The sequence below is a fragment of the Chanos chanos genome, chromosome 1, assembly GCF_902362185.1.
Source record: "Chanos chanos chromosome 1, fChaCha1.1, whole genome shotgun sequence".
Classification (NCBI taxonomy): domain Eukaryota; kingdom Metazoa; phylum Chordata; class Actinopteri; order Gonorynchiformes; family Chanidae; genus Chanos; species Chanos chanos.
The window spans coordinates 37,512,479-37,533,190 of record NC_044495.1 but is presented as its reverse complement, the minus strand read 5'-3'; the positions used below and the strand labels follow the sequence as shown (position 1 = coordinate 37,533,190).

General features: G+C 40.3%; 1 protein-coding gene across 1 annotated transcript in view; it reads left to right on the top strand.

The window, feature by feature from the left end:
• agbl1 (AGBL carboxypeptidase 1) overlaps positions 1-20,712 on the top strand; it is a 101,907-nt gene that overhangs the window by 54,702 nt on the left and 26,493 nt on the right. The window contains exons 19-21 of the mRNA XM_030787767.1: positions 14,869-14,998; positions 16,847-16,978; positions 17,576-17,752. Coding sequence (XP_030643627.1) covers positions 14,869-14,998; positions 16,847-16,978; positions 17,576-17,752 — 439 coding nt within the window. The remainder of the gene's footprint in view (positions 1-14,868; positions 14,999-16,846; positions 16,979-17,575; positions 17,753-20,712) is intronic.

Genomic DNA, 20,712 nt, shown 5'->3' with positions numbered 1-20,712 from the left:
TACTCTATGTTTTATGTCCATATCATCTCAGAAAGTATTTTCTTTAATTCAGTTTCTCTTTTAAATTTAGCTTTTGCTATATGCACATGGCACTGCAAATTCTGAATTATGATGTTTGTGATGTTGATTATTATTATTATCATTATTATTAGTAGTAGTAGTAGTAGTAGTAGTAGTAGTAGTATTGTTAGTAGTAGTAGTAGTAGTAGTGGTAGTAGCAGTAGTAATAGTAATTGAATTGGTAGTAATAGTAGTAGTACTAATATTGGTAGTAGTAATTTGTTACAAGCCAGGTGTGTGTTCTAGTTTCTGGTAAGCTACAGCTGTGTGAAGGGGGGTGTGTGTGTGTATGCGTGCGTGTGTGTATGTGTGTGTGTTGATGGGTATGAGTGTTTGAACCAGCTGCAGAAGATGCAGATCAGGCCAGAAAGGGGGACTTTCAGTGAAGGGTCTCTCCAGCCACAGTGCACAGTCACCCAGGTGTGTGTAGAACGCCGCCCAGGGCAGTGAATATGCATGAGTTCTCGTGAGCCACTGATTCAGGGTGTGTACTCTCTCTGCCACCAGAGTCTCTCATAAACCCAGACACTCATAAAAAGCCACTGCCAATGAATCATTTAACATATTTTTAAATAATTTTCACAGGACTGGAAAAAGAGAGAACACCATGTACAATACAAGTTTAACTACGCCTGTGCAGCTGACAGGTTTAATAAGAACAAAAAACAGGATGAATGAATAAATAGTATTTGGTATTAAAGTTTTTTTCTTCCTTCTTTTTTTTTGTCTGAGGAAAATGAGATGCCTATTGAAGTGGCAGGGATAAACCTAAAACTCACATAATTATTCAAAATCAGAGTGCAAATAGTGTAACATATACTGCCTCCTGTTTGACGAGAAACTCATTTGAATTTGTACAGGCTACAAAACCACATTCAGCTCGCCTTTGTATGCATAAGTATTGTAGTAGAAGAGAAGCATATTCAGCCTTAAAAGCAAGGGTGCATGTGAGCATGGTAGTGTGTGCTGATGTGGAAGGACATGCATAGAGCAGTTCTGTTCACATCATCTCCCCAGAGAAGGTGCCATACAGATGGGTGGCTCGTATGAGGGCTCACGCTAAAAAGGTTAAACACATACAGGAGGGAGATTTGGTCTTCCAAAGGCCAGATGTCTGGCCAGTGTTCTAGTCGCATAACTTTAGTTAATGCTTACAGATGATATCTCAGTGCAGCATAACCTGAATTAAAAATGCACTGTGAACGGGAGAGACAGGAATCAGCAGACCCAAATCAATTAAGTGAAAATATGATATTGTTGTAGGATATATGCTCGCAAGCCAGAGAGAGAGAGAGAGAGAGAGAAAGAGAGAGGGTGTGTGTGTGTGTGTGTGTGTGTGTGTGTGTGTGTGTTTGCGTGGCTGTGTGCGCGTGTATATAAGTGTGTTTGAGAGAGAGAGAGATAAACCCAACTGTTAGGTTGATGATAATCATGCAAAAAACCTCTGAAGATAGGTGCTGAAAGTAATCCAGACTTATTTAAGATACACATTAAAATTTTATTCAACATATGGATATCTAACACACCCCCATTTGCCCTGCTGAGTGTTCCTAGTTCTACCCATTATAAAAATTATGGAATATATGATCATTTGTTCAAACCATCGGACATGAGGAATGAATCTATAAAATTGAATGAACATAATGAAAGTTTGAATACTCATTATAAAATGAATATAAATTAGACTTTACATTTTCACTAGGGATCATGAATATTTCGATTTGCGAGTAAGCTTCTCATTTTCTGTAGCCTGTATGCTTGTCTTTTTCCCTCATCCTCTTCCACTGCTGGTGCAGCAAACAAGAGAGATATTAAACAACCTCCCATGACTTCTCCCTTGGCAGAGTTATTGTGCCTGTTGGGCATGAGTACATAAACACATGAATATTCAAAACAAAAGCTGTATCCAAGCTCCTTCATGCAATCCACACAGGTGATAATGCAGAGTTACCTAACCATGCCCAGCAAAAGGGTCGCTCCCTGCCCTGTTTTTCTTTTTCTTTCTTTTTGAAGTGAAGGACGGAGAGACATCGTACACAGAAAGGGGAGGAAAGGTAGGTGAGATGACATAGAAAGAGGATAACACACACACGCATACACACACACACACACAGAAAACGAAGAACGTCTACAGACTTAAAGGGAGAGAGAAAGAGAGAAAAAGAGACAAAGACAGAGAGGGAGCACACATGCAGAAGGACACTTGATGCTCCTGAGACACTATAAAGGTGCCTGTGCCTTGTTGTGTTACTCAGGGTAGGTGTGCTGCACCGCGGAAAAGTAATACTTGTATGAATAACTCATGAGCCTTGGAAGAGGAGGGCTGGCTGCATTTTGGATCGGCATAGTCAGGCCGGTGTGCCTGGAGATGCATGGCATTTAATAAGCACTGAACGCAGCATAAAGAACCTGTCAACAATGAAAAATCGCCAGTAATCTGTTACAGTGTATTTCAGCCGGAGCAGCGTATAGAGAGTATCAGCCATCGTTTCGGCTTTCAGAAGAGGTGTGTGTGTTGTCGTACACCCCTCCCCACCTCCTCTTTTCCTCCCTTGACCCACTGTCGCTGTGAACATTTTGATGGATATGACAGAGAACCTAGCCACGCAAAGGTGCTCAACATCCAGGAATGGTTGGCAGGAGTGAGCCACTGTAATACCCTTGGAAAAAAAGTGATGTCATTTTCTCTAATAATTGCCCACTCCAGCAATCCCAGCAAAGATGTTGCCTTTAAGCATACTGATTTTTTTGTTGTTTGTTTTTTACGCTGTCCATGTTGACTGCAGTAGCATTTTAACACATACTTTAACACAAACTGAGAGTCTGCTTTTCTACGTACTGCTATACATACCATATGAAAATTTCTATCAAGATGTAGTTGGTAGACTTCCATAAGAGACTCAATTTAACCACATTTGCTTTCATTTTGCCAGTTTCTTCCACAGTGTCATGTCCTTAAACAAGGCGTGCTATTCAACCAGTACTGAATGGCAGGATCCCTAGTGGTTCTAGGAGCTCTGAATGACTGATGTTCATTGGCTAAATTTTACAGTGATGGTCAACATAAAGTGATTACAAAACAGATTCACGTACTCTATGAGGCAGATATGAAGCTATCAAACATATAGCTATGGACCAATCCATGTTTAGCCATTCGTCAGTTTTGTCACGTTTCAGTTTATATTAATTGAGCTGTACTCAAATGAATGGAACCAGGTCCTGAAACCTGGCCAACAGTAACATTCCTAAATGATTAATGAGTATTCATGTTAAGGTGATTCATTTATACATGATCAGCAAACATCTCGTAAGCGGTGGTACTACTCGAATTTCTTGAGTAGTCCCAGGCAAGCCCTTTAATGACATGTTGCTCCAAGCCAGATCATCTGATCTGACTCAAGACTGGGACAACACTGCAGGGCTACAAGTCACCTACAGCTCAGTGAATCTTTTTTTTTTCCTTCTTCTTTTTTTTTTACTGCTGTTTTCTTGAACAGCGCTAACTTTAATGGAAGCTGCAGCGTTTCTGCGTGAACACAGACAGTTTACGGTGTGTTTATGTCAGACTGTGCCAATTAGGTGTTGAGGTCTGGGGAGGGCCGTTTGCACTCACTGGTGGAGGAGATGACATATCCTTGGGCTTTGACGTTCAACAGCATTTTACATTTAACACTGTTAAAAAAAACAGCCGTTGTCACGTCAGCTGTCGTGTACGCTCACGGCTCCCTTCCCGTGGGTTAACCCAAGGGAAGTGTCAGTCACACGCACTGGCGGCCTGGAGACCCGACAGCAGCTCTGGGGGAGTTTTCATATGTAAATGAATCAGTGAATAGTTCAACATTGGAATGCATGTTGTATTTAGATTGGGGATGTAACAGTACACTAAGCTCACAGTTTCGATTTGATTCACAATACTATGTTTATGGTTCGAGTCTTCCAAGATATTTTTAAGAAAATCAATTGAACTGACACTGGAATGAAAACAATGGATTTATTTTAGATGCATTAACAGTGCTGTACCATTAAACCAAAAGCTTGACCCCTAGGAGGAATTCTTTGAAAGTTAGACAAAAATAAATACTCTTCAGATGTAAAATATTAAATTGTATGGGTCTGTCAGTATTACATTAATATGAAATTATGAAAATTGCACCTCAACACACAACGTTCAAATTTAGACACAAGTTAATGAGCTAACTCTCCCCACTTTTCAGAATTACTGTCACTTTGGTTTTTGCTTGGTTGTACAAGACTAGTATTACAGACTGACCAAAGTGTGGGCGTGACAGAATGTTGTATTTGGGCTGTAGTGTGTTAAAAAGTACGCAGAATCCTTCGTTGTCAACTACCGAGAGCAGTCTCCTGTCTTTAGCAATAAACACTCCTATGGATTTGGTGATATCTTGTGCTCTTGCAAAATGGATGCAAAAACTTTTTTCAAGAGAAGTTTGGCCTTCAGGCACTTTCTTTCTCACATTTCCTGACTGGAGTTTGCTGTTCTGGTGGCGTTGTAGATGCTGCATCATATTCGTGGTATTAGCAGTAGTGTAGCTGATAGCTTTTCTACAGTACATACCATCTTCATTTTGTCCGTCAATTTGCCGCCATTTTCCTGTTGAATGATCGGAAAGCCACACTTCTGATTTAAGGAAAGATGACACATCCTCGAGCTCAATCTCAGCTCCAGCCACACTCATTACTCTTAACACTGACGCTGCTAGTCTGCTACTGAAACCTCTTCTTTTTGTCTATGACTGAAACAAGTAAAACGTGAGGCCTCATTTGGAATGGCGGAAGCGTGACGTATGACTTTGTGCACTGGTAACACAAATAATGATACAGGTGACTACTTTCATCTCATATATTTATTTACTAACGCTGATGAAGTGTAATGTACTGTTTGTTATACTTGGTGTTTGTATGCATTTGTATGTCTAAACATGTGAAATAAAATGTATGTTTAGTGATGATAATAATACAAAAATATAATCAGAGCTGAGGATCAAAACCGTCAAACTTATACGGTGTCTACTGCCACATTTATGCACTGCGATGTCTCGTGCTACGATGCATTGTCACACCCCTAAATTAAATGAGGGGTGAGAGAAGAGTAAGGATTTTTTACAAACTATAGGTGACATAGCTGGAGTCACCAAAGGTTACCAGAGTGGAAGGATGAAAATGTAGAACTGTTAAATTGAAAAAGGTCAGAGACCTAGTAAAGTTTGTTATTGAGGATGAGAATAGATTCATTATTCACTATTCATTAGAGCACCTGGTCTGGAAAAAAATAAAATGGATGCAATTCTTCAGAAATTCACCAGCGTTTATGACTGTTTGGCTCTTTACATTAACAGAGGCTACATTATGTGGAAATAAAAACCAGTATTATGTTATCTTAGGTAACACTTGCTATGAGTCAGTTGTATGGACGTATGGGAGTCTTTCTCTAAATGAGGGAAAGGAGTCACATATGAGGAGCTCTTCAAAGTCAGAGGAAGGCAAAGGAACATACAGCACTCGCAACTTGAGTGGTCAGGAATACACGTTTTATTTCAAATTATTGTTTAGGTGCTTGTAAACAAATTGCTGTTCTTGTCTGCCAACTTTCCTGCTCCAATTAAAAGATGTTCGCAGTCTTTATTATAGGCTTTTGGAATCTATGGCTTGTAAACCATTTATGGCTCTTTTCAGGACTTCACACAACTCTACAACATTTAGGTATACTATGAATATACGGTCAAAAAGTACTCTAACAAGACTAAAAGTGATATTTTATTTACAAGTAGATGGCGTGTTTCATTTGGAAGACTGATAATGATTATTAATATTAGTATGTAATTTTTTTTAGCAATTACCCATAGTCTAGACTTTTACATCCCCACTGTTGCCCGTCCCTTTTGCAAATTCAGGGGGGTGAAGTCAGTCACCGCTTCTTTTCACCTGCCAGTGGATAGCATCTCCACAGGAATGTAACATGCTGTTTCCCCAAATTTACCTGCAATGCTGCAGGTGCCAGAGGAGTGTTAGGAGTCACTGAAGGCCAATGAGGAGCGTACCCTGCCTGACTAACCCTCTCAGAACATGGCCAGTTGAGCTTTTGACAATGCCCGACCCAGCCAGTGGTAATTCTGGGATTTGAATGCACAACCCCAGTTCTGGGCATAGTACCCGGATTAGACCCAGAGAACCAAGGGCCAAGTTTAAATTGGACAGTTTCAAAGCCTCTGACATGGTCAGGCTTGACAACTGGCTTAAAAAAAAAACCTGTTCTATGAAAAGAGTGGAGTGGCAAAAATGAAAAAGAAAAATGACAATGGAGATGTATATCTATTTAAGCCCAAATGAGTAGATCAAAGTAGACTTGTGGAGAAATCACAGTGTCATTAGTGAAGAAGATGAAAACCACTGGGATTGAAATTTCTCAGGAAGTCCTAAGATTTTTTAAAACTAATGATCGATATTTCCTATATGTAATAGATATTTTTGTGGCATTTTGGGGGTGCTAGAAACCTGGACCTTGGCTATGAATTGGCTAAGGCACATTTTATTTTTTCATTTATTGTATTTTGTTTTGTTAGTTTCAGTTATCACAGCCATTTGCAATAGGTCTCAACAAGTCCTACTACCAGCACAGGCTTTGATATGTTATTGTGGTTGCATTATTATATTTTAAATGATTAATTATTGAAGCCACATTGAGCTGTTTCAGTTCCTGAAGGATCCCATTTTGTTCCTCTGTATGAATTTGTGTCATCTATCAAGATGTATGTGATGTTTTGTGCCGCCTGTAGTCCCCGGTGTGTCAACTACACAAGATGATGACTAGCTTTCTTTGTCTGTTTTTTCTCCTGTATCACGTCTGTATTTCTGCAGTGTCAAAATCAATCAGACATACTCCATATCGTCTGGAAAGGTGACAGTTCATTACCGCTCTTTAAAATGATAGAAAACATCACTATAGAAAGCGTTAATAAGATTAAAAGGAACGCATAGTTCTCACATGTACGTAGTCATTGTGAAGACGCGGCTGGAAATTATAGCAGTTCGATTTATAATGCAGGATGTAATTCAAGGGAAACCAGGAGCCCATAGGGACAATGAAAACAAACATAGCTTCGCATTGAAACTCTCCACGGACATTGCTGGATGCCTACTGTATTTCATGAATTGTGCTTTGTGCCAAACAGCTCTGAAAGATCAAATGTCGTCTGATTTCATTCAAATAACTGCTTAATTGCTTGAGTTTATGACGGCAGATTTGAACAGTTGACTCCGTACTCTAACCTGGCCTTGCGATTCAATTTAAAATTTGGACTCTATTGTTCCAGTCTAATCTCCTCAGTTATTTATTTATTTGTTTATTTACTTATTTATTTGAAATCATGATTATTAAGCTATTGTGAACTTCAGAATAAATAAAAATACTTTAATGCTGCAAACACACTTATTATATTTTGCTCAGAAATGAAGTTGTCAAGGGAAGGACAAATCTCAGAATTATAGTTCCTGATTTTTAGCCCAGTTCCTGTGTTTTTGTCTAAATCTCATAAACAAATGTGAAAGACCACGGATTGAATAGCAAACTGGGGCTCCCATCCAATAAATCTCATGCCAGTCGGCAGCCCTATCTCTCTCTCTCTCTCTCTCTCTCTCTCTCTCTAAGTGCATTATTCCATCAAGCAACTGATGGCACCTCTTTTTTTCCAAACAGATGTATTATACATGTAACCTTAATGCTTTCACATTTAAATAAGAGCCATGTGTCACATGGCATGTCAAAATGACACAACAGCTTTTTGACGCATCGCAGAGAAGCACTGGTTGAAAATAAGACCTTTCCCTGTTCCTACCCAGGTCGTGTTTATGAGTGGATGTACCACATACCAGCTTTGATGAAACCAGCCATGTGATCTGCTGCAGGTGCTTTTGCTTGGACCCTTCTTGAGGCTCACTTTAACCTCTATCTTCCAAGGCCATCATCGCACTCCAAACAAAAAGGAAAATGAATTTCCACTTTCCAATTCTCTCAGTTAATGGGACTTGGCCAATGTACAGACAGATGGCCTTACAGCCTCTTCCTTCTCTTGCTTGTTTCTCTCTCCCTCTCTCCCTCTCTCTCTCTCTCTCTCTCTCTCTCTCCCCTCATCTCTCCTATTCTCCATCCTCACATTTTTTTTTTGGAATTGAGATAAGAGCTTCAATATCAGCTCAATGGTTTTCATTAGTTGGAAATGATGAAGATAAACTCAGTGATACAGTAGCTTAGATTTTTTTACTTTCCCGTTTCTACCACAGCCTAGCACTTCTGTTCTGGTATGGTGGCGGGCAGTATGTCATTTTTTCTGTATTTACTCTTTCTCTCTCTCTCTCTCTCTCTCTCTCTCTCTCTCTCTCTCCTAAATGCCACTTAGCATACCACCTCTATAGCTGGTGGAGACTGGAGGAGAGAAGTCAAATGTAACCCCATTAGACAGGGTGAAGATAGGTATTCAGACCCCTGAGTCTTTGAGCCAGCACAGAGCTAAATTGAACTGTCTTTCCTGTGTGGTAAAGTCTGTCACGAGGGACAGCAAGAGGCTTTTACTATCAGGTAATCTAGGGGAAAGAGCTGAATAAAGTTGGTTCTACCATCAATAACTTGAAGATTTTGCCAGCCCAGGACATTAGGAGAACATGATACATGACGTCGCCTTGAACCAGGTTACAGCATGTTTAACAGAGATCGAAACAAGATGGTAATCAGAGAGAGAGAGGGGCAGCCATCCCTGCAAAGGTTTATGAAATTAAAAAAAAAAAAGAAAAAGAAAAGAAAAGCGACTCGAGCGACTGCTCATCGACCTCTTCAATTCCTGGCACGTCAGGTGATTCAGAATATTGATTTAGTCCTTTCCTAATAGTGCCCCAATCCATTGTAAGCAGATTATGAAAGATTCCTGTTTATCACACTGCATAAAGCAATATCAGCTCGATCAGGAGCCCATAAAAGAGATTGGGCAAAAGGGGACCAAGACGGAGAGAGAGACAGGGAGAGAAAGAAAGAAAGAAAGAAAGAAAGAAAGAAAGAAAGAAAGAACGGAAGAAAGAAAGGAAGAGCCAAAGCCAGAGCAGTTCCCATCTCTTTTCCTCTACCCTCTTGAACACAGAAAAGTCACTCTGACATAACATCCGTGGATTGTACTGGATTGAGTGCTCAGGGCAGCGGAGCAGTATTTCATTCACACAGGCTTTGGCAGCGTCACTCAGTATCTGGCCAAGTGGCCCTCAGCCTTAACCCCGAACCTTAAACCCCAAACTCAAACCCTAAACCCAGCCTAGCACAGATAACATGTCAAAATATATGTATGTATGTGTGTGAGTGTGTGTGTGGGGGGGGGGGGGGGGGGTGCAGAGAGCCCAGCATTTCTGTTTGTATGTGTATTTGTTGAGGCAGCAAAATTATTTGTATTTGTATTTGGATGAAAGTGGAAACATAACAATACAATCATAACAATCCTGTTTTTGTTTTTATTACACTTCTAATTTTAGGATGTTAAAGTGTTAATATAAGTGTTCTTCAATAAACTATTATAGTAATTATGAACACTTACAAAGGAATGTGAAAGATCCCACATGCAGACTAAGGTCTCAGAATGATTCAAGACGTCAAAACATGTAAACATCTTTGACGTTGTTAAACATTTGGAGAGGTCATATTCCACAAAGAAAATAATGAGGCACATTATTGATACACACACATACTATGTCAAGAGGTTTATGTGGTTGGAAATATAAATGTTTGTCTGCAAATGTGGGTTTATGTATATTAAAAATGTGAGTTTGCTGTTTCACTGGAAGTTAGAACTTCAGTGGCATGCAAATAAACAGTGGGAGTAAGGATGACACATCATTCCGTGTTGTTAATTGTGTCTTAATGAAACCTATTTTACAGAGAGGAAATACATATCATCATGACATGTCAATCGCCACATATCAGGTTTTGGATCAAAACAGCTAATTCTTCCGAAGTCAGTGGCAATGAAATAGCTATAAATATAGCACTCTGTTTCTCCAGTGCGATATCTGCAACCATGTGACACACAGGCTGACTAAGCAGTGAGCACAGCGTGTTGGTGAACTAGCTAGTAACTACACTGCCAGAGATAATGTAGGCTAATCTCCTCCTCCTGGTCAAACAAACTCAGCTTCACATACTGCAGGTCCAACAAGAAAACAAAAGACGAGTAAGGTTATGATTAAACTACCTCAGCAAACCAGTGAAGGAAAAAAAAATTACTGATCAAAACAAAATAGTGGCGTAGAAATGTACTGCGTTCTGCATATATTTGAATAAAGCTGCACTGCTCCTTTTCAGTCTGTGCTCTCTCTCACCCTCCACTCTCCCACTGTCTCCCTGTCACGTCAGCACAAGCAGGCAGAGCACCACAAATACCAACCGCCCTCACAGTTCTGAGGAACACCTCAGCTATTTTAAATGTTTTTTCTTTTTTCTTCCCAAAAACAAACCAGATTGTTAGGACCAAGGTGCCTGAGTAACATAGGCCTGTATGGACAAGGAGCACTTGAGCTGCCTGTCTCGAGTCTTGCAGAGAGGTTTAAATGCACCAAAGTAAGGCTAGAGATGACCCACTCAGAGTCTCTGGACACAGCTAGAAGAGATGCTGGACCACCCTTGGCAACAGGATGGAAATGGACACCAAAGGAGGCAGTACAACAGGTGAAATCAGCCCTCCAGTATGGTGAGATTGTTGGCCATGTTCAACAGGGAAGAGGAGGCTTGGGTTTCTGCCAGGGCAGACCCTTGTGGAACAAGACAACCTTGTCTGAATGGTGAAAGTTGGTTGTGCTGGAAGTCTGCCGTCAGGAGAAGGTGGCAAGATGCGCTGAGGCAGTCTCACAAGCCAAACAGGGACAGCAGATGAGATGGGAGAGTGTTGAGAAAAGGAAGCTCAGCTGCAAGGACTTGTGGGGGATGGAGGCTTCTTGCCTAGGGCAACCTATGAGGTTCTTCCTTCGCCTAAGAATCTCAACCAGTGGCTGGGTGAAGATCCGTGATGCCCCTTGTGTTCAACACCAGTTACACTCAAACACATCCTCACTGGGTGCAAAGTGAGCCTCTCCCGGTAGTTACACTTGGAGACACAACGAAGTGCTGAAGTGACTGGCAGCAGCTCTTGAATCCAAGAGAACAACTACCAATGCCTTGCCCATAGAACATGGATCGCAGTCCTGACAGAAAAAAGCTCCCTCCACCGACCAGGGTCAGACAACTGGAAGCAGCCCAGGACTGGGAAATGCTGGCTGATATAGGCCAGCGTCTTACAGTGCCATAAGAAATAGCTGCTACCACTTTGAGACCAGAACTGGAACTCTGATCCTATTCTCTGCACGCTGTCTACTTTATAGAGCTGACAATACTCTGGGAGGATGCTGTTGATGAAGCAAGTGAGAAGAGGAGACTGCGGTATGCTGAGTTGGCAGCTGATGCAGGCTGGAAAGCAATGGTTCGTCCATTGGAGGTCAGTTGTTGGGGCTTTCTAGCAACATCCACTACTAGGCTACTGAAGGACCTGGGAATTTGCGGCCAAGTCCTACACCAGACTATTAAGGAAACATCAGGGACTTCAGAATGCTGTAGCCAGTGAATATGGCTGAAGAGAAAGGACCCCAGCTGGGCCCCAAAGTGAACAGAGGGCTGGGCAGATGCTGAGGGGGGTGACTCTGGGACGCCAGATTTCATTGTTGAGCCTTCTGGAGACGTCGTGGGCTAATCAACAAAACGTTAATGATGGAAGGTGCCGACTTGAAAACCTCAATGACAGATCAGCTCAGTCCCTATCACTCTTTGTACACAGCAGCAAATTTCATTAGGTTGGTGTGAAAGGCCTTCCACAGGCACAAGGGATCATAACATCACTTCCTGTGTATTCAAGAGTAAAAACCCACTTTTTGTGCTCTGCCGAATACCGTATTCAAATTTGTCTCCATCCCTAAATAGGAATATATACATACATACATATATACATACATACATACATACAAACATATATATATATATATATATATATTACTATTTAGGTCAGTGTCATACAGTTACTGCTTGTTGATGCTTTCACTGTCTTTTGGGGTTCCACTGGGAATTGTACTTTTAAATGGCAGAGGCTGTCATTAGTAGCTTCATTATATCTCTTTTTGGTTCATGTTTCTCATGAATGACAAATGCATTTGCATCCTCACACACTTTTAACACTATTCCTAATTAAATCTCCCAACCTCTCTAAACAATCTCTCTCCTGCTGTGGTGAAAATCTGTTCTGAGTGCTGTTTTTTTCCTTTTTTTTTGCTCTTGGTCGCCGGGGAATACTCGCCCCATGTTTGATTAAAATGATGGGATATGGATTGAATTGAGGATTTAATCTTTTTTCTTCCTGGGTATGGATACGCCATGCCAAGAGATACTGTGTTATCTCACAAACAAACAAACAAACAAACAAACCAACTAACAGAGAAATGCTTGATCATGTACCTGAAGAATCAGTTGTTGGTTTTTCCACTCTGCACTTGTGACATTTTTTGTTAACTGTACATTAGTGTTTAAATGGGTCGAACTGTCTTGACGTTCTGGTCTAGTTGGTTGTTTTGGATTTATGATCCCAGGCAGTTGTCAGATAGGGTAACCATATTCCTGCTGAAATAAGTAAAATGTAGTTCGAAGGTTGGACATGAGCCTGGAGTCACTTGCAGTATTTACAGTGAGTGCTTGTTGGCTGATTAGCACCTTTCATTTTGTTTTTGCATAAAAAACAAAAACACATCGAGTTTGGCAGAAAAACAAGATATTTTAAAAGCACTGTTGGTTTGCTGAATTCCCAAAATGTTGTACCACCCCTGTTGTCATTAGAGAGGAACTAAAAAGCCATTATAATTTATTACTGTTGAGAACAAAATGGTGCTTTAGAATGAAAGGAACAAAAATGATTGTTGTCATTTTTAGCAAAGCTTCCCATTAATCAAATATTCATGATCAAAACATCTGTAAGTAAGCATGGGAAAAAAATAAATGAAAAATTCAGGGATAGAAAATTAGTGGAGATAAGGTTCGCTCACACACACACACACACACACACACACACACACACACACACACTGGACTGTTTAGATTTAATGCAACACTAGAAGAACCTCAAAAAGTTGAGGTCAAAAAGTAAGAGTAATTAACACAGATAAACATCCAGCACATCAATATCTAGAGCAGTGTCTGCACTGCCCCAGACCACTACAGTTTATTATTTGACAAATGCAGTTGTAAACCCCTTCTCAAATTATTAGAATACTTTCCCTCTTTTTACAAGACCTTACAAAAAGCTTCAAAAAAGTCTGAAAGCTTCAAAGGAGTAGACCCAAAGTGTGTTTTCATAGTGTATACGCTTTTCAGAAACCGCGGACAAAAGAAAAGTGAAAAATGAAATAAGCAGACCGACACTGCAGACCTACATCTTCATAAATGGAAATGTCAGTGGATTAAAATATCACGAGATGAATATCATAATTACTCAAACTCTGAAATCATTTGAAGAACCTGTATGCAGTTACTTATCAATTTCTATTTTTTTATGTTTACTTATTTATAAATAATCCACAATGTGGAGGAAAATCATGCCTGAAAACGTATTTTCTACTCTGCCTCATTGTACCCGATATCAATCAGCCATTCTTTTAGTTCAGCGAATTGAAGGTAATACCATTCTCTTGGTTTCATTCTTTTTTAGGTTTTCAAATGTCAACAAACAAACAAACAATTTATGTCCTACAGACCTATTCTCCAAGGCTCCACTTAAACCCCCACATGGTTGATGAAATCACCATGTTTTTTTTTTTTGTTTTTTTTTCTGTCATTCGCTTTCATTCAGCTTTGATATAATGCCTGTACTCTAAGGACCCTGTATAACAGCACAGGAAGACTATTATTGAATCCATATTAAAGATTCCAGATAGCACTTTGTGAAGCAGCAGCTTAAAAAGGGAATGCAGCTCTCATGCAAAATGAACGAGACTTGAGCCGGGTACACCGATAGCATGCAACATAATGACTTTCAACAATATCGTCCTGTCAGTTGGTTAACATGTGAACATTGTGTTTTATAATTGGGGTTCAGATTCTGTGCATAGGTGTGTGTGCTGTACATGCCCCTTTCAAATGCCAGCCTGGCTAAACGAGGGGACAAAGCCAGGATAGGCTGTCGCTCCTAGATGGCCTTTCCCTCTATTCAATGCAGTGTGTAGTCTCCCAGATAGCTCTGTCCGCCACTGACCTTTCGCTCCCTTGTACCAAGAGTTACAGATACGGCAATATCGTGGTGGACCTGCAGGTTCAGTGTCGACAAACACTGGTTATCTTGCCTGTTGTGAATGGGCAGGTACAGTGGTGTCGGAAACTGGATCACAAAATTTTCTTGCCTTTAGATGTTTTGTTTTCATTCACGCAGCTATCAGTATCATTAAGTTAGCACTTTAAGTTAGCAATTGACTTATTCCAACTGTGTAGGCTGGGAAAAGTGAATTAAGATTCTATTTGTCGGCTGAAATCCTTCACTGAAATTGATGGGTTATTGTCGAAGAATGAATTGTGGTTCGGTTCGTTCTCTGTATTAGCTTAGATTGAAATTAAAGTCTGTTTCATTTTACAGACTCTAATGTGTTCCCATTTGTCTCAACTTGTACTCTCTGTTCCATCTGAGAATCATTGGCATTCATCAACCTCTGCTGCTCTCTCTCTGATTCTCTCTCTCTGCTCCCTTTTGAAAATAGTCATCGATGTTCCCTCAATGGACAAGATCTGAACAGACAGTGGATGAAACCAGATCCCAACCTGAGTCCGACAATCTACCACGTCAAAGGCTTCCTCTACTACCTCAACAGCATTGGTCGAACCCCGCTGGTGAGACACTGGATCTATTTCAACGCTTGTCTTCCATTGCATCCTGTTTCTTTTTTTTTCCTGAAAATAGTTAAATAGAGATAAAGAAATAGAGAAACGGAGCTGGAGGAAGCTCTGTCATGACTACTCATACCCTCGCTGCCTTTTTAAAGACAAACACCAAGAGATATGCCAAGATATGATGCATACACATTTTTGCTGTGTTGCACTGTGTTGCAATTGGGTCATTAACTTTACTCCTCCTGTTTGGCTTGTCAGGTAAATTAAGGGGTCCTTGCAAATGGGTATGGATTCAAAGCTGTTTCAGACTCAGATTTAGTTCAGTACTGGCTAAATTTATCAGTCTGCTCTGCTGTGTCCCTCCAACTAAGACATAAAGAGGGCAAAAACAATCCTTGTACAGAACACTGAGTCTTTGCCATGCATTCTATAATAACCAAGTCATCACAATTCTCTCTTTCATGTCAACCAAAGAGAAGGGGATAGAAGAGAGAGCAAATGGTGGAATTGGAAAAGAGTGAGCTGGAAAATCCGCTAAATCCTTTAAAAAAAAAAAAAAAAAAAAAAGATTTACAGCAATTCAGTTTCTCAGTCATGGAGAGAAAGAGCGGGTACCTGGTGTCTGACTGTGTTTGACGCCTGATCTGAGTGTCTGGGTGCTGTTTAAAGTGGTATTTCATCGCGGTCCTTTGTCCAGGATGATGTACAGTTACCAAACAATTCCCAAGTTGTCATGTTCCATTGCAAAATAATCATAGATGTTTGTGTATTTCTTACTGGTATAGTCTTTATAAGTCAGCCAATGAATAATTTAAAGTTACTGGATGTAGGCCAAGATTTTTGTACCAAGACTAAAAAATACAAATATTTAGACTCCTGGCCTCTGAGAGTCTTAGGATTCTTAAGGTTAGTAAGTTTAATAAGTAAAGTTTAGTAAGCTAAGTTTAATAAGCTGAGTTTTATAAGTGAAGTTGCCAAAGTAACATCAAGCTCTTTTCCTAACAGAAAGAAGGGCTTTTTACTTATAGTGGACTCTATTCATAGAGCTGCTTTTAGTGTCTGTGTGCTAGTCGCTGTAGTACATACACTGAGTGAGAAAGCATCAACGAGAAAAGAATCTTAAAAGAATTAATAGAGATAAGGAAAAAAAGAAAACCCAGTGCAGAAAAGAATGGTAGAGTAGGAAAACAGTTCTTTCAATAAAATGCCCCAGTCCACCCCCCCTTTTTTTTTCATTGTGCATAAACCCACTAGAATGGCTTGATGCAATTAGCTGGATTTGCAGATCATCTGAACTCTAATTCATAATTCATTGCTGTGTGTAATTGTGCTGTGTACCTGCACAGAATAATGCCCACTGGAAAATTAGGTCATTGCCTGTGTAAAATAGAATTGTTTGACAACATGCAATTAATGAAAGAAGACTGCCTTTTTTGCTAATCGGCGCTAACTCAAGTCTACCGTGCACATCGACGCAGCCATTCCAATTAGCGGCCCTTGCTGTCACAAACAGCTTTCTATTGTGTGTTCTACATAGTCTCTCATATGATCTCTCTCTCTCTCTTTCTCGCTCTCTCTATTTCTCTCTCTCATTCTCCAAAGCATGTCATTTGTGTGTGTGTGTGTGTGTGTGTGTCTCATAGAAAGATTAATTAGGCTCTGTGAGGCCCAAAGTTGGGCAGCGAGTACTTATTGAGTCAGCAGAGTAACAAGGGAAGGCTCCTGGGCCTGTCCTTGTTCCTCTGTGACATTTGACTTTCATACACTTCACTGCCTTTTTTTGTTCTTTATTGTCCTGCTAAAAACCTTTTTTTTTTTCTTTATGCTATGTCACATCACACTCTGCAGGTGTTCTGTGATTACCACGGCCACTCAAGGAAGAAGAACGTCTTCTTGTACGGCTGCAGCATGAAGGAGACACTGTGGCAGTCTGGCTCAGTTGTGGACACAGCCTCGTTAAAGGAAGATCCAGGATACAGGGTACAACCATCAGCCCAGTTCCCGTAAACCAGAAACAGCTTCCTCTCCTCGCCTCCTTTCCTTTGTGAGTGCTGCTCTACACGTGGGTCGTATTTCTGTTTCTTTCTGTGGAGAAAGCCATTCACAACCAAGCCATTTTTTTTTCATAAGAGCAAATCAAGGAAAGGATGAAAGGAAAGGAAACTTCTTCAAAGCTTCGAAGTTGGGCTCAGAACTCTGAAGACGTTAACAGAGGTTGTGAAGCTGTGTGATTGTAAGCCAAAAAAAAAAAAAAAAGGATCTGATGGAATATTTTGTAAACAATGTTTTTTTTTGTTTTACAATTTGCGATAAATATTAAATGCCATGCTCATGCTTCTTGGATTATTATTGTGGATAAAATCATAAATGGATTAGATAATATGACCATTTGGAGTTCTGAATGATTCATTCATACATGAGTCTTTTTTTTGTAACATCTTTTTATTTATTTTTTTCTAACATCACTGTAATATCTCTCTCCTATGCTCTTGCTCTGCATGTATGTAGGTATCCATCAGTCAAAGAAAGAACACTTTTATCTGTCTGTCTCATTTATTTTTTTTTTTTAAATTTTAGACAATCGCCAAAACCCTGGATCGAATAGCCCCAGCATTCTCTTTCAACAGCTGTAACTTCCTGGTGGAGAAATCGCGGGCATCCACCGCACGGGTGGTGGTTTGGCGGGAGATTGGAGTTCTCAGGAGCTATACGATGGAGAGCACGTATAATGGCTGTGACCAAGGCATCTACAAGGTTAGCTCTATGACAAATACAATCCTACATAAAGTACATATAAAGCCCGGCCTGCTTTGGTTTGTCCATTCCTGGGTAACATTTTCCTTCCACATCTTCGTTTCCTTAACTGAAATTTTTTCCATGGATACAAAAAGTGCTGATATACTCCGTGAATCAAACGTATATAGAGAACCATATGATTCAGATAATAAAAAGGAAGAGGTACCTTAGCTGTGTAAACGTATGATATGCAATAGTAGTACTCTGCAACATGTTCCCACCCATGCTGCTCTGATAGCCTTAGAGAAGATGAATTACTTTATTATCTCGAGAAGATGATTATTGATCTTGTAGTATGTGAGGTTTTTGAGATTTTATCTGATATCAGTTTAAAAGTCACATGCTGGAATAAAGTAAGCTGTACTTGTACAATAAGAACATTTTACAATTAGAGTACATTGTCTGTTGTTGTAGGCTCAGCCTCTACTGTCATCACCAAATGCAATATTCAGCTTGACTCCAGACATCCTACTGCTTATTGTCTCAGCTTGTGGTACTGGCTGAGGAATGCGCACCCTTTTTTCCCAGGTGGAAATGAGAATAATTTAAGGCAAGAATGAAAAGCAGCAGGGGTGTCGTGTTCAAAGAGTGAAACTTCCCTGCCTGAGGGTATAAAATGCTGTCAGCTCAAACGATCAAGACATGAAATACTCAGCTGAGGATCTGCTTAAAGTATATAATAATTCTCTGTGTGTGTACATGTGTGTGTGTGTGTGTGTGTGTGTGTGTGTGTGTGTGTACATGTGTGTGTGCGTGTGTGTGTGTGTGTGTGTGTGTGTGTGTGTGTGTGTGCGCGCATGTGTACACTTGTGCACAAGCATGTGCACGTACACTTGCACCAGCAGTGGTGAACAGAACAACATCTAAACCTAACTTAAATGTGATAAGACAGTAACAGCATAGTGTGGAGATGTAGCTTTGTAGTGTCTTCCCATAGTTTGCCCCTTTTGACTTTCCCAGACTCTAATGATGGTATCTGAGGGACTGATTCACTCCCTGAGCTCTCTGTTATGACCTCAGTGTGCTAATGTGCTAATCATTTACCACTGGGCTGCTTATTTGTTAACGTGCAGCTTCCTAATTAGATTTTCAAACCTTTAGTATTTAACCTTTCTTAGTCAGTACTGACAGTTTCCCAATACACACTTTTTTTTTTAAATCTTAAAAATCATAGAGAGTGTGTGTGTGTGTCTATGTGTGTGTGCGTGTGTGCGCAACATTCAGACCTGGGTTATACCCTTTACAGAGAGGAAAGACACTCTCCTTAGAGTGTGACCTTGACATAGATATGCTGTCATGTTTAGTTACACATTCAAAACAGGGCTGGCAATTGGTTTTCTGCTAGCATTTCAATAATAAAGAATATTCACCATTTTATAGTATATATCAGCTTCACTGGCAAGCTTGTGACACATAACCTGACACCTTACAATGCAGTGCACTGAAATAAAAGTGTAAGGGGCAATTATGGTTATAATGAGATGCTACAACTGAAGCTTGGTCAGTGACCTCTTGTCTTTTAAAAGTAATGACTTCTGTCTTCACCACACCACTGGTCAGTTATGTTATGTGTAATAAGCCTGCCAATGTAGCTGACACATACTATATGGTGGTGAAAAATCGTTATTCTGTAAAACACAAGTAGAATCAATTATTAACCTCGTTTTGAATGTGTAACCAAATGTGACATCTTTACTCCAAGGTTGTACTCCACACACCAAGTGTCTTTTCAGAATTTCGCTAAATTAAATTGCCCTATTGCTAAAGGTTTCTCATCTGGCACAGGAATCAGCTATAATTAAGGTTCATTGTAGACAGTATTCAACAAGTGATCACAGTCGCCTGACCATAGTCTACAACAGCACAATAAATGACAAAGCTGACTGCATCTCACTGGCTTGTACAGGAGCTTGTTGAGATGGGTCGAGCTTACGCGAGTTGCTAAACGTGTGGCGATTTGGACTAATGGATCAGAAAATCAGGCGTTTCATTAAACATGGTTGTTACAGAGCAGGTGGTGGACCAGATGTTTGCTACATGTACTTTTAGGTTGGCTTGAGTGTTACTTGATTAAAAAGTCTGTACTAATATTCGCAGACGATGTCAGAAGTCCGGCAGACCATTAGGCTGTAAAGTGAATTCGAGTGGGCCCTCTTCTGGTCTTTTAATGTGCATCTGAGTCAGACACCAACAGGGGAAAATGAAAGAGTGTAAAAAAAAGAAAGACACGAAAGAGAGAGGGAGAGAACGGCAAAAGGGAGAACCCACCCCCTGTTCAGTGCTAATTCATGCCAATTAGTGTCTTCGGTGAGTCGTGGAATTGGCTATGGGATTCAGTAGAGAAGAGAAGCTTAATTATCCTCTCAGTCAGTGAATCAGAGACAGGGGTCATTGTGTAGAGTGGCGTCTAGTGCATTACCACCAGTGCTTACAACCGGCCCTGTTTCACTCAAGAACAGGCACTTTTTTGTATATGACTATTTTGAACGATTCTGGGAAAACTGACAATTTGAAGCACACCGTACTTTTGAATCTCCATGTCTAATCTGAATGTTGTAAACATCACCTCCGCTAAGGTTGTATGTGTAAATGTAAGGGGCTTATTTATTTATTTATTGATTGATTGATTTATTTACTTATTTATCCTGAGTTGATTTGATGTGAAATCTGTTGTCCTTGCCTTAGACCCCTGATACCTCAACCCACTAAAAAAGGCTGACCGTGAAACCTGTACTGTGGCTACTGATTGTTTTGTTCATTGTTTTGGGGAGAATTTGAAAAGTAAATCTTTACAATTCCCTTTGAAAACAACAACCGAGACAGTCAGCGTTCCACTCCTGTGACGCAGAAGGCAAGAGGATTGTTTTTTTTTTCCCCCCCACATCAAATTCAGTTGCATGCAATACGTTCCCCTTATC